The 15,111-nt window shown below is 35.6% G+C and overlaps 1 protein-coding gene across 1 annotated transcript; it reads left to right on the top strand.

Annotated features, from left to right (window-relative positions):
* Positions 1-511: 511 nt before the first annotated feature.
* LOC137620337 (cuticle protein AM/CP1114-like) lies at positions 512-1,937 on the top strand. The gene is made up of 3 exons (XM_068350571.1): positions 512-594; positions 1,028-1,269; positions 1,585-1,937. The coding sequence occupies exons 1-3, from the start codon at positions 586-588 to the stop codon at positions 1,820-1,822; spliced, it is 489 nt and encodes a 162-aa protein (XP_068206672.1). The 5' UTR covers positions 512-585; the 3' UTR covers positions 1,823-1,937.
* Positions 1,938-15,111: the final 13,174 nt, after the last annotated feature.

Genomic DNA, 15,111 nt, shown 5'->3' with positions numbered 1-15,111 from the left:
ATTGTATTGACTATAAATGTGACCTCTTTTAAATCTCTCCATTGCTATTAAGAAAGGAACTGTTACTGCCACTTATGTTGGTGCTCTTGAAACTTCTTTTGATTAAGCATAAGTCTATTGCTGTTGTTCTCTGTCTGTAACGAGTTTTATATATATTATCATCACGTTTAGTAGTAATAACTGTTGTGGCTGGTGATCCTAGTGTAGTAGTGATAGTAGTAAAAGTACTATTATGATCCTACGAATTATTATGGCTGTTGTTGTTGTTAGAAATCATATTATTATTATTATTATTATTATTATTATTATTATTATTATCATTATTATTATTATTATTCACTGATTCCGTCCAATGATAAAATCAAGCAAAACGAAATCATAAATACCCTTGTCCTTGTCTGCGAAGTTAAATGAGGAACTTTCTTGACAGAAAGCTCGAAAGTACGAGTGGAACTCGGCTGAGCCAAGGACGAGGGCAGTATCACTTGGCTTTGATGCCTCCGCCCACTGCAGATGACCCGCTAACAGGTATATAAGGCCCAAAAGGAGACCATTTACTCATCAGTTACTCACAAATCTGCCAACATGAAGTTCGTGAGTGCTTGCTTCCATTCATTCTTTCATTTACATTCTTCGATGATCTTCATCATAATTTACTAATTTGAATTATTTCTTGTCACGTAGCAATGTTATTCCACATTTCATTCTGTTTTTCTTGTAAATACCATTGACATTGGCATAACTTCATATACAATTTTCATATTTTCCTTTAAATTGGCATCCACCTGTCTTTACATCCATAGAAAATGGCTTGTCTTTACAAAGTCAATTTCTGTTAATTTTTTGTTGTAAGATTCCTAAATTAAGAATTGAATTAGTACTTAATAAGTAAAGAGGATTATATCCACAGAGCTCTACTTTATCTGTAAAATGTATCAGCAGATTTTGTGCAAATCTGTCGGCCGCTGAAAATTGCAAGAAACAACATAATCCAAAAATACATATCAAATCTTAATTGAATTTCAAGGTCATCCTCGTCACCCTCGCCGCAGTGGCCTTTGGGGCCCCTCAGTCAGCAAGATACGAAGCTCCAGCGACCTCCTCAAGGAGTGACTCAGGGGAACGCGTAGCCATCTTGAGGGACGACAGAATCATGGAGGAGGACGGACGATTTAACGTCGAATTCGAGGCTGAAAACGGAATCCACTTCGCCAAGTCTGGTTCACCTGATGCAGCAAATGGTGCAGTCATACAGGCTGGACAGTACTCGTGAGTAATTAGTGAATTGTAATTATTACATGAAAGTTTATTCTTTAACAAGTCCTGTTGCATTATCTTAGTAGCTATTTATGTGACAAACCGGTAATGCAGGTGATGTCATGAAATCAAATCTATCTAAAGCTTATGATTCCTAAACATCATTTCATATCCAAGGTGAAAATCATCAATATAAATTGCATCAGCAAAAGAAAGCTCTAGAAAAATCAGCCAGTGTTGTGGTATTTTCATCAATAGTGTCAATGTGATTTAAAATATTTGCCAAAGGAAGACAAAGAGCTTTCACTAAGATACCCTTTCCCACAGCTACACTGCTCCTGACGGTACAGAAGTTCTTGTGAAATTCGTGGCGAACGAAAATGGCTACCAGCCTGAGTCTAACCTGCTGCCAGTGGCTCCTGAATTTCCTCACCCCATTCCCCAGTTCGTCCTTGACCAAATTGCCTTTGCCGCAGAGGAAGACGCCCGCCGTCAACGTGAAGGATCCTTCGAGAGGACAGCCTCTGTCAGAGCCCCTTCTACCTCTTATGGAAGGCCCAATTAAATCGTTTCATGAACCATTAATCCTCTTGCTGACTGGAGTTCTGAAAAATGTATTTATTATTTATGTTAAACTGTACAGAAGTAGATTAGATTAAAGCTAAAATACAACATTCAAATTTGTTTTTATAAAACACAAACTTCAAAAGTTAGTTTCCTCTATGAATATACACTCTGATATCAACTATGCTTGGTTCATAGGTTCCCTGAGACTCATAATTATTTGCTTATAAGTTCTGATGCAGGCTTCTGAAGGTTGACTTTTGGCATGACGTTATCTTCAGGATTATACTAATAAACGGAGTTATATGGTCAAGTAATCTTTTCTGATATTTCTGATGAATAAAGACAGCTGGTAAGAAGATAGTGTTGATAATCACGGATGGCACATTGGAAAATTACTAGTCATTGAGAGAATCTCATAGATATTACATCAATGGTTCTAGTTCATATGATGATTAGCCCCATCAAGGTACTAAAACAATGCTAGGTAAGTATTAGTTTTCATCCTAGCTGGCAACTGGAGCCGAAATACGGTTTGAAAGCTCGTAGCTGATTGGCTGTTGGTTCAGGCATTCCCACTGACTGACGACGAAGCAGAACATTGCATTTGTCCGAAGTACATGATATTCTTTTTCGTTTATACCTCACTTAGTTTGTGTAATATCTACCTGGTTCTTTGATCGTACATAGATTAAAGGTAGATGATGAGACGAGTATTACCTTGATAAAGTTTCCTTGTCTTAAGAAAAATATACGAAGAAAAGAGAGTTGAAATGAAACGAGCGCTGAAAAAATTTAATAAAACTTTTTTATATGCTGTTTCTTACCTACAAATTTTATGCAAACGTAAATAAAAGTAAGACGACTTTGTAGAAAAAATTCTCTTGAATGTCATGAACCTAAAAACATAATGCAAGGAAGGAAAATAATTCAGGTTCCACTGTCTCAGAGCTCGGGTATTAATATTTTCAAGTATAAGAGATTTAATGTAAAAACAAACAGGTGAGTTTGGAATTCGAGAGGTTGTGTAGCTTGCCAGCCGTAATATATATATTATTATATTTTGGTTTTCAGACCACGGGACTATATTATGATATATATATATATATATATATATATATATATATATATATATATATATATATATATATATATATATATATATATATATATGCATATATATAAATATATATATACATATATATATATATATATATATATATATATATATATATATATATATATATATATATATATATTCTTACGAAGCTGGTCTAGTGCAGAGTAAATATTGCAGTTTATTAATGATTTTATTTATATCTTATACTGTTTTCATTTGTGCATTGAAGAGATGATACTTAGCTCGTAAAATGAGCTCCTCTCATATAGATGTAATTACTTTATGTAAATTACGTAAGACTTTCGTCGTAAATATCATTCTATTATGATTCGAGTTAGTATATGTAAATTTGAATTATTTTTTAAGAATTAACTTTTTATTTCACATATATTTGTTACGAAATCTTATGTATACTATTTAAGAGTGTTGTGGGATTTGTGCGAGATATGAACAAGGGCTTAAGTAATGTTCTTTTATATTTTATGAGGTAATGCATCATGTTTGAGAGAGAATGCTCAGTAACATATGCCTTGGAAAATTCTCTACCACATGCTATAGAAACGTTGGGAAGGCCTGGTGAGAGGATTTTATTTTTTTCTATTTCAGAGACAAAAGGTGGGCGGAGCTAGCTGACTGAGAGAGCTGTCTGGCGTGGTGTGAGTACAGCGTTTGGGAGAGCGGTACTTGGCAACTATGATGCCTTTTGCCCACCCCACCACGCTTCCCAAATCTCCGGGAAGTTTCAGGTAGCAGTTAGATTTCATATAAAAGGGGACACCAGTGTTAGGTTACAAATATAGAGATAGAGATTGCAGCCTGAAAAAAGTCCTCTTCCCCTCTCCCTCTCGCACGTAACCAAGTGTATTGTTTTTTAAAGTGTTCAGTACGTTTTAGTGTGTCCTCTCCTAAGTGACTCTTTGTCCCAAAGCAAATCGTGTGTCGAAAAGATACGTATGACGAAACGGTGATTTTAAATTCACTGTATTAGAGTGAGTGTTGGCATTTTGCAGAGTTTTGTTAACGGCCCTGTAAGAATATTAGAGATTTGTATCGCTATCTGGTTATCTAGTTTTCATTGTCAAACTTGAATATTGTATAATTCAGATTTAATCTCAAGCTTTTGTATAATTTACATTGCATTATTTCTTTTCTTAGTCTAAGATATATTCAGATATAATAATTCAAGTCAAGTTACAATATAATTTCAGGTCGTAACATTTTTGTCTTAATTTAAGTTTTGTTCAGACTGAATTTTTTCTGGTGACTTATTTTGTTGTGTAAATTCTTTTCAAATTGTTGTAATTTATATAGAATATATTTATTTTTGTAAAGAGTTTATTATTCCAAACATCATTATTTAGAACCAGATTCCAATCATTTCCTGTTAATAACCCCAGTAAGTTTTAAATATGTCTTAATAATACTTAAGAGTAATTACCAAGTTTAGTTTTGAGTGTACTTAAGAGACCTTTGGATATTCAGGGTTTTATATATTGATGTCTGGGAGTCATTTAACGGTCTCAGAATGCGTGTATTAACGTTTTAAAGAGGAATGGTTTTAGTGTAAAAGCAAAGAGGGAGTTTGGAATTCGAGAAGTTGATTAACTTTTCAGTCGTAGTATATATATTATCATATGTTTGGTTCCAGGTCACGGGACATAGTATAATATATTATTAGTGCCCAGACCAGGGAGCCACCCTCATATGATAATATATATATATATATATATATATATATATATATATATATATATATATATATATATATATATATGTATATATATATACATATACATATACATATATATATATATATATATATATATATATATATATATATATATATATATATATATATATATATATATATATATATATTAGGTATGGCTGCCGGCTAGAGTGGGCTAGCCTAAGCCAATGCTGATAAAAAACACAAAAGAAACACCAAGGAAGGATGGGCTGATACCATATACATACCACACTTTAGAATAATAAAATAACATATTCCTAAAGTAAATGACTAAATAACTAACAATAATTTCTGAGTGTTTGACGACATGATAAATGGGGCCGAAAGCCTACCGGCTTCGGAACAAAAAATCACGCAACATAATAAAAGAAACTGGGTGGAGACTCGAAATTGTCCAACAAACAAAAGAGTTGATACTCAACTTAGTTGATGAGGAAGAAGTTGAAGCATCCATGATAAAAAAAACACTCAAAAAGCTAAGAAAAGTAGCAGAAACTCTCCAAGTAAATGGCAAAGATGGCACTGCGAAGGGGAATGATTCAATAGGAAGCGTGTTAGTAGTAGCTCATCTTTGAGATCGGGAGCTGTAACGGTTCTCTCACCCTCGTATCCTACCCTGTCCCTTATCCTTTGAGACAAGGGGAAGGATAACCATGGCTTGTTATTGACACGTCTCGAATTTATACACAAAATCTCTTGGGATATTGGCTCCGGAGGTAAAGAATTGTGTAATACCTCTAAGGTAAATTTCTCTGGTATATAACTCGCAGAAATTTCCCTAGCAAAAACTGCCAACGAGGAACTTCCATCAGGACGACATGGCTATCTCACCCAAGCCCGTATAATTTAAGAATGAAAGCCTTTCGTACTTCATCAATATTTGCAGGTTCAGCAAATGGTTCTTTAAACAAGGCTAAAATTTAGATCTTGTTCTTCGTGCTTTTACAACAGGCTTATGAACTTCAGTTTTCCTTGTCTGACAGTAGTATCAGCCCCACTAAGTGCACGTAAGAAAAACTGTCCTAGATAACTGATCCAAATTTCATGGAGGATGTCATGTACAGTTTCTTTCTTTATTTCCTTTACCTGGTTTTAAGATGCATGTATTTGTCTTTCATCCATCCAAGGCTGTAAGGAGAGTTAAGAGTTCTATATCTTCTCCTACTATTTTCACTGATTCATCTTTGGTAGCAACCATCTGTTTTTGTTCCCTGAAACAACAATGTCTCGTCCATATACTTCTGTAAGTTCAAATTTTATTTTTTTATCATTTGTTGGCTCACTGTCCTCTATAAAAAATCTCTCTCGATTTTTCTCTAGGTAGTTAAAAGTATGAGTCATTGCTCTAAAACTGAAGAGCTTTAAGATAAAAGACTAATTTCAGAGTGAAGGAGCACTTTGATCACAATGTATTCATTGTAAAGGTGACAGGGGCTTTGGAGAGGGAGATGATCATTAGATGTGTCCATGGGAGAAGTGATATGAAAAATTATGTAAACTGTCTGTCATCATTGTATAATCAAGTACTGAAACCAGAATATGATAGGGAATGTCCAATGTGTGAAAAAGAAATACTGGTTAAAAACCATGCTCCATGGTTCAATGCAGAGGTATTAAGAGCCAAAAGAAAGATAAAGAAGAAAGAAAAGACATGGCCGGGACTACGAACTGACGAGGCTATGAGTGAGTACCAGGAGGTAAGAAGAGAAGAGAAACGGCTTATAGTGAAGAGAAAGCGCGAGTTCTATTCTAGAAAAGTGAAGGAGGTGAAAACAGATATAAATAAACTATATCATATACTGGGCAATTTAACTGGTAACAAAAAGAAACCAAGGTTACCAGAAGGCTTCCCAGATGAAGTGCTTACGAATAACAACTTAGATTTTTTTCTATGATAAGATTAAGGGATTCTCGGGAGAGGAACGACAGCCACTACACGAGGATGGCAGGGTCCCCAATTGTCAATTACTTAGTTTCCAAAATACTGACTTGTCTAAGGTGAAGGAAATTGTGAAGCTAGTGAAGTTAATCTATTGTGGGGTAGACTTATTGCCTGTTTCTGATATGCAGAGTGATAAGATTGATGACTTTTTCTGAGAATTCATGATAATTACTAACTTGATCTTCGAAAATAACGAGTTTCCTATGAGTGAAAAATTGCTGCACCAACCATGTGTCACATGATCGTACATAGTTCATTTTGTGTATATATTATGCTTGTATCTTCGCTCTTCCCTCCCACTAAAAAGAACCAGAATAAATATGTCCGCTTTTCTCCTCTGTAACAGTGTCTGTTTTTGAACATGAAATTTCTTGTTGCTTGGAGCTTTTGTATATAAAGGAGAGTGTTCTATAATAAATTTACTCGGTTGCTTTCATACTGTCTTTGAGTCACAACCTTCTCTCGGCCCGTCACATTGCCTATCATTAAACCCATTGTGAAGGGTACCCTTGACCCACAGAGTTTAAGTTCGTATAGACTTGTGTCGAACCTGTCCTTCGTGTCAAAGATAATTGAAGGCATACTTCTGGAACAACTCTGGTGTCACCTGGATATGATTGATGCTATACAGGACAAACAGTCTGCATACAGACAATTATACTCGACAAAAACTGCTTTATGTACAGTTGTAAATGATTTGCTTGTGTCGATGGACGAGGATAAATGTAGTGATCTGCATACAGACAATTATACTCGACAAAATTCGCTTTATGTATAGTTGTAAATGATTTGCTTGTGTCGATAGACGAGGATAAATGTAGTGTTCTCATTATGCTGGACCTGAGTGCAGCTTTTGACACAATGGTACACAGTATACATTTTGATGACTTGAAATCCATTGCAGTTGAGAGTAATGCACTAACCTATCTTGGCTGTTACTTGGAGGGTAGGAAGTACTGTGTACAGATCAGGAAATCCTTTTCAAGAGTGCAATCATTATAAAGAGGAGTCTCACAAGGAAGTGTGTTAGGGCCTATTCCTTTTTGAATATATACTATTGGACTATCAAAAATGCTAAAGAAACATAGTGTGAAATTTAAACGATTTACCGATAATACGCAAATGTATATGACCATAACTAATGTAGTGGATATTGAGAAGTTGAACCTTGTCATGTCTGATATATCAAAATAAATGAATCAGAAGCAATTAAAGTTGAACCCAAGTAAAACAGAGTGTCTAGTAGTTGGGGAAAAAAAACTTGTCTAAGGAGATTGAATGTGTCGACTCTCAGAGTATGTGATGTTGATCTGGGGGGGAAAAAGGAAGTAAAGGATCAAGGGGTATTACTTGACGAAAATCTCTCTTTTGAAGCTCAGATTAGCAGTGTGGCTAAGGTCTCAAGTTACCACTTGAAAAACATAGCCTTTGTCAGAAAATACTTGGATGATGATACTGTGAAGATGCTTCTCCATAGCTATGTCATTAGTAGACTAGACTACTGTAACTATATTTTGTTTTGCCCAACAATCGACCATGGAGATTACAAAACATTCTCAATAGGGCAGCGAGGCTCATAATCATAAAAGGCATATCATCTCCTGAAAGGATAACCCCAGTGCTTATTGACTTGCATTGGTTGCCTATCACGGCGAGGATAGTGTATGAAATATGCCTTTTGACTTTTTGTGCTTTGAAAAGTGGAAAACCTCAGTATTTTAGAGATTTGTTATGGACTTTCAAGTAAACAGCAAAATGAGACACAGACATAGTGATGGCAGAACAGGTTAAATGTGCCTAGAAGTAATATGACACTGGGTTTTCGAGTGTTCGAGAGATGTGCATCAAGGCTGTTTAATGAGCTTCAATCATCAGTTCGGAATAGTGAGAATTGTGACATATTCAAGAAGAGACTCATAGCCCGTCTGTTCACTGACTGCTACGATTTACATGATATGGGTGTGAAAGAAAACTATAGTGTCTAGCTATACACTGGGAGGCCCTGCGGAGCAGCATGAAAGTGCTGGAGCGGGGCCTAGAAATCCTACTACAAGTAACAAGTAACAAGTAACGTTGCATACCGGATGTTTGGAAGATCTTTATTCTTGAAGGCTGAATGGTATCTTTCCTCAATGGTAACTAATTAAACTTCATAACATATGCTACAACATACTGTTTTGTCCCACTCATTATATCTCATTTCACCCACTTTTATAATATTGTCCTTAACATGAAGATTCTCTATATGATGCAGAGATTTTCAATTACTTAAAAACTTATGTGATGATTCTTTCCAATATACACAAAAAAGCCAATTATGAACAAAATCGAAATCTGACTCTAGATTTCTTAGAGTCCCTCTAGAGTAGGGGTTCTCAGCTTTTCTTGGCCCTTTAAAGGTTTAAAGGTCGCTCATGAATGGCAGAAGCAAGGGACAGTGATATTGCCCTATTGAGCAGGACAATGCCCTATAGACTGACCATATACACATATGATCAGTGCCCAAGCCCCCTCTCCACCCAAGCTAGGACCAATGGCTACTGATGACTCAGCATATAGACCTATAAGGTCCCCCGAACTCCCCAACCTTAGCTCACAAGGATGGTGAGGTTGCGGTGACCAAAAAAACTAACAAGTTTGAGCGGGACTCGAACACCAGTCTGGTGATCACCAGCCAGAGATGTTACCACATCGGCCACCACAACCCACAACCTTGCATCCCTTTCACCATTTGTTAGAATGTCTTTCCCCCTACTTTCCAAGATTGTCTATTTAAAAAAAAATCCTTTTAATCCTTTTAATTTCTCCTAATCAGTATATATATATATATATATATATATATATATATATATATATATATATATATATATATATATATATATATATATATATAACCTTACATGGATAATGTTCAAAATGCAGTTTTACAAATTAAATGCAAATTGAAAATTTCAATTCATATATAAAATTTGAATGAAAATAAAATATTTTTTTTTTTTTTATTTTAGTGAGATACTTAACAGGCTAAACTGAAACTAATGCAATTAAAAAGTTCAGCAGAATAACAAGCTATTATGAATCTGTAATCAACTTTATTCAGACGATTACGGATTGTCAAATGACGAAACCTGTGATTGTATTTTCTCATCCAATTCTGAAACATTCAAAGGAGTGCTTGAAAGGGCACACACATCAGGTCATTTCCTACCTCAAATCTATTTCGTTGCTTTGTTTTAATTTGTAACCAAGTTGAAAGGCCTGACTCGTAAAGATATGTCGACACAAACGGAAACAATGTACCGATAGTTATTTTTGACACCTTTGGAAAGGAAATTCCCATCAGGGGTCAAAATTCTGTTATTGATTTCTCTTCCTTCTTCTTCTTTGTCTGCATCTTTTCCCACTTCTATGTGGGGTTGATGTTTCTGGCCAGCTTTCTCCATCTAGCATTAATTTTATTCTGATAATATTCACTGTCCATATTTGTTTTGACAAATTTTTCATGGCCGGATGCCTTTCCTTCCGCCAACCCTCCCCATTTACCCGGGATTGGGACCGGCACCAAGTTGAGGCTGGCTTGGCTCCCCTCAGTGGCTGGGTTCTCATTAAACATAATTCTTACTCCCGAATCAGTTTTTAGCTTCAGGAATTCATCTTGACAATCATCAGGGAGTTTTTCAACTGGCAAATTGGATGGATTTCTGACCAAATCCAACTCATCATCACCAAGTTCAGGATGATACCTGCTGAATTCATTTTCCAGTGCTGTCAAATGCTCCAAACTATCATTATTTACAAATTTCGGAAGCACCTTGTCTTCAATACAGACGTCAGGAATGGTTGCTAGTTTCTCAAACATTGATAAATTTTTTGTATTGACTTTTCTCTTCCAATTTTCAAGCTTGCTCATGAAAGCTTCCAAGCCAGTTACGAATTTTGTAATATTTGTATTCCTTCCTTGCACATAAGACTCAGTTTATTCATCTGCTCAAATATCAATCAAACAGGCAATACGCATGATCCTTTCTCCATCATTGAGCCAGGCAAAAAATTCATTCTTACCTTGAACTTCGAAAAACAATTTGAGCTCGTCTCTAAGCTCAAATACTCTCAGTTACATTTTCTCTTGACAGTCACTACACTTTAGTGTGGAAAAAGAAGCAAATGATGGATATCATCCATATTAATGCATAACTGCTTGAAAAGTTGTGAGTTGTGGGCTCCTCTTTAGACAAAATTCACAATTTGAATTGTTTGATCCAAAAACCATCTCCAGCAGAGCTGGAAGTTGTTTGAGGCTAATGAATGCCTTTCACTTTTGGAGCTCGTCTATTAATCCATAGCAGCTGACACAGCCTTCATTCATCTATAAACAGCATAGAAGTAAGTCTCTATCAATCATTTGTGTGTCCTTGGTGGCATGTCAGACTCAAGCTAGAAACCGTTTTCGTTAGCTGTAAATTTTGCAAGAACTTTGGTGTCTTTCAGCTAGATTGCTGCAGAGAGCCGGAAATAGAGAGGAATGGTGAGCTATGGTTGCTGACGTCCTTGGGGATATGGGTCCTGGATGATGGAGATGATGATGATGATGATGATGATGATGGTGATGATGATGACTGACAACATGGCAGTGAATTGTAGGGAAGAAAAGCCGAAGAATGTTTTAGCCAGAACCCTTGCACAGAGGTTTCTTGGAGGGTTAATGTTCGTGTCTTGTCCATTAATATTAAGATAAGTGAACCATTTTTCCGACTTCCTTCGAACAATAGTCAGTAATGGCATCAGAACAGCTTATTTTGATAAAAAACGTGAAAAAATGTTCCAAACAATGTTCAAATGGTAGGCTACTCACGAGTACTATCTAGATGGAACGACAGTGTCATTTATGTCACCGGGAACATCTTTAGCGAAAAGAATTCCATTTCCTTTTCTGCCTCAACTTTCCTCTATAATTCTTTCGTCCCTCAAGATAGTAATGCATTCTATAGAATCATCCCTGGAGGATACAGCAGGAGCCTCATATCTACTAGACTCTGGGGGTAGCAGTTGCCACAGCGATTATCGCGAGAACAACACTCTGAAAATGAAGGAAATCAGGCAATGTTTTCTTCCCAACAGAAATGTTAAGTGGTCAGTATCCTTAAACTTTTGAAACTCACATTTAGATAACTTTGCCTCTACATGACCGTACCAGAAATAGTATCATTCGACACGAGACAGATAAAATCAAATGTTTAAGAATGTATGTTTTAAAACAATAGAAACTTAAATGTCGTCTTTAAAAGAATTTACTTTTTCAAATAGGCAAGAAGAAATTCGATATACTCTCAAATGTTCCTGAATGAACAAACAAAACTTCAAAACTTTTATCCAGCAAAGTCACATCACTTGCTGCAGTAGAAAGGAACGTATCTCGATTTCTCATCTAATCCTTCAGCTGATATTCTTCGTTTCAAATATGAAACTAAATTTGCAAGATTCCAAGCAACAGTAGGGCTCACAAATATCATGTCGAATGGAGGATCCAAAATCTATAACGTCTAGTGGTTTTAGCAATATTTTTTTTTTTTTTTTTTTTTTTTTTTTTTATAGTAAGGTTATCGTTTGTATGTGAGCAATGCGCTCTGCATCCTAAATTTAGCCGTCCTTCTTGGCCAGTGAATGTACATTTGATGGATCGGTGCATGTTAGACAATAATAGAACCAGTTTGATGGTAACAAGAAAATGCCTGATTTGATTGGTTTCTTCTTTGTGTCTGATTTCGTTTCTTCAATGTTATTAAGTATCATAGGGATAGATATGGGGACGGAGGTTACACAAGCCGTATCTTCAAGCAAGGTCGAATACTTCATGTTTATTAAAGAAAAAAAAAAAGTTATCAGAAACAACTTACAAAAAATGTAATACAGCCATTGCCTCTCTACCATGACCTTCTACTGTATTAGATTAAAGTTCTCTTGCTTGAGGGTACACTCAGGCACGCTGTTCTATCTTATTTCTCTTCCTCTTGTTTGTTTGGAAGATTTTATAGTTTATATATAAAAGATCTTATTCAATGTTGTTACTGTTCTTAAAATATTTTATTTCTATTATTTATTAATTCTCTCGTAGTTTATTTATTTCCTTATTTCCTTTCCTCACTGGGCTATTTTTCCTTGTTATTGCCACAGAGTTCATCGAGTTTTCCCTCCTTGTTAGAAACGTAACGACATTTGATTTTCATAGATATTTTTGGGTTTTGAAATCTCACTCACTCTACTTTTAGTTTAGAAGATTTGTATCACTTTCGGACACTGACTGAATAATAGGAAAGCTCTTTCTAGAGATGATGAAACCTAATACTTCATCACTAATGTAAACAATAAAAAAGGAGCAAGGAGACTTGCATACTAACCCTGCGCTGGGAATATTAAACAAACAATTATTGGTCTCTCTCTCTCTCTCTCTCTCTCTCTCTCTCTCTCTCTCTCTCTCTCTCTCTCTCTCTAGCAAAATACATTTTCGTTGACACTAAGAGATAAAGTGAGAGGCCCGGCCATTAAAGATGGCTGACAAACTCGTTCTGTTGCACGCTATCTCACTAATCATTTGATGAACTGCTAATTAAAGAGCTTCAGCTAACTGGTTTATTCAAAAATTAGAATTGATTTTAACAGCCAGAAAAAATGTTCTATGAATAATAGATTTAATTTGCTTATGAATCGTAATACTAGAGATAGAAATCATGCGACTCTCCAGAATTAGCAAGGAACAATTACCGAAAATAGGGCGCCTCAACATCTGTGAATTTAGTAGGCCACTGGAATCCGAGAGTTGCCATGGAAGTTCAAGGACATGAGACATGTCTATCCAGCACACACACAGAGGCCTACATTTACATGTGATTGCTCTTCAAATAAAATTATATTCTTGATATAGGGAAGCCTATATATTTTTTTTTTATCTCTGGCTCTTATTTTCGAAAAAGTTTAGGTTGTTAGATTTTCAATTTCGGAATTTCTCGTTGAATCAGCTTCAGACATATACATCGTCGCGTCACCATTATTAACCAAAGATAATCTTTATGCATAGTTGCTTTTGAAGATAATGATGACAAGAAAGCTCTGAACCTCTTGATCGTTTTCTTGTTGAGAGAAATTAGGACTTAGTACTTTGTAACACCGACTGATAAAACATTTATCCACGTTGATGACTGTAAGCAGTACTAAGCATGTCTGGGCCAATAATGAAACAGCAATGAAAATAATCTTAGGTTAAAGCCTTGTTCAACTTCATGGAAATAAGGGCTTTAGCTAATCGCATAAGAATAAAAGATATAAAAACTCAGAAGATAAATACAAAGAAATGTAAAGTTTTGGGATTTTATAAAGATAAAGCTTGAATGGACTCCTTACAGGTCATCCTCCCCGTTATTGCTACCGTAGCCTTTGCTGTTAGCTGGCCTAAATCATGCCTCGATTCAGTGCTCTCGGGAAAATGCTGATGAGCAAGTAGCCATCTTGAGAGACGACAGAGTCATGGAGGAAGACGGACGATCCAGTGCTGAATTCGAGGCTGAAAACGGACTCAACTTCGCCAAGGCTGGGTCTCCCGAAGATGAAAATAGCGCCGCTATCAAAGCCGGACGGCATTCGTAAGTATATTATTATCAAAATCATTATCAATAATGTCATTATCATCATTATAACCATTACATTTATATTCATTATCATTTTCAGTTATCTTGAGCTATGAGAGATTTGGCATTACAATGACTTCACTGGCTCTCTGTACAGATATACTCCTCAAGACAGTGTTGAGGTTCTTATGAAGTTTCTCGGCATTAAAACAGATTCCTGTTTAAATATGACCTGCTGCAGTGGCTCCCCAATTCCCCCCCCCCCCATTGCCTATATTGCTCAAAAAGATGCCATTCAAAGTCGTGACATTTCTACTGAGGGCCCATCAACGATCTATGATTTGATTACTTTCATTATTTAACAATACCAGTATTTTCTAGATAAATTTTTCACACACACATGATGAATATCTATCTACTCCTGTATTTATCAAATATCAGTTTCTTTACATAACCGTTAGTCCTTCGTTATGACTTAGTCACTCCGAATATCACTACACATAATCTATGGCCACATTTGAAACTAGTACAGCTTATAATTACGTTGGGCTTAGAAGAGCAAGACAAACTGTACTAAAAGGATAATGCAAACAACATATCGCATTTCAAAGTTATTTGACGGATGAACATAAGACTAATCGTATTATAATTAGAAATACTATACATAATACATAAAAGCTAACATTTAAAAAGACCATGACTGACGTTGTGTGAGATTTTGTCTTGAGCTTGTTTGCATGACAATAAAACAATATACTCAGATAGTATATTGATTTTTATTACTTAGAGGACAAACACTTATTTTTTCTCTCATTTAAGTGTTCAAAAAATTCACACAACCAACGACATTTTATTATTA

Source organism: Palaemon carinicauda, chromosome 26, assembly GCF_036898095.1.
Source record: "Palaemon carinicauda isolate YSFRI2023 chromosome 26, ASM3689809v2, whole genome shotgun sequence".
NCBI lineage: Eukaryota > Metazoa > Arthropoda > Malacostraca > Decapoda > Palaemonidae > Palaemon > Palaemon carinicauda.
This window is presented reverse-complemented; position numbering and strand designations above follow the sequence as displayed.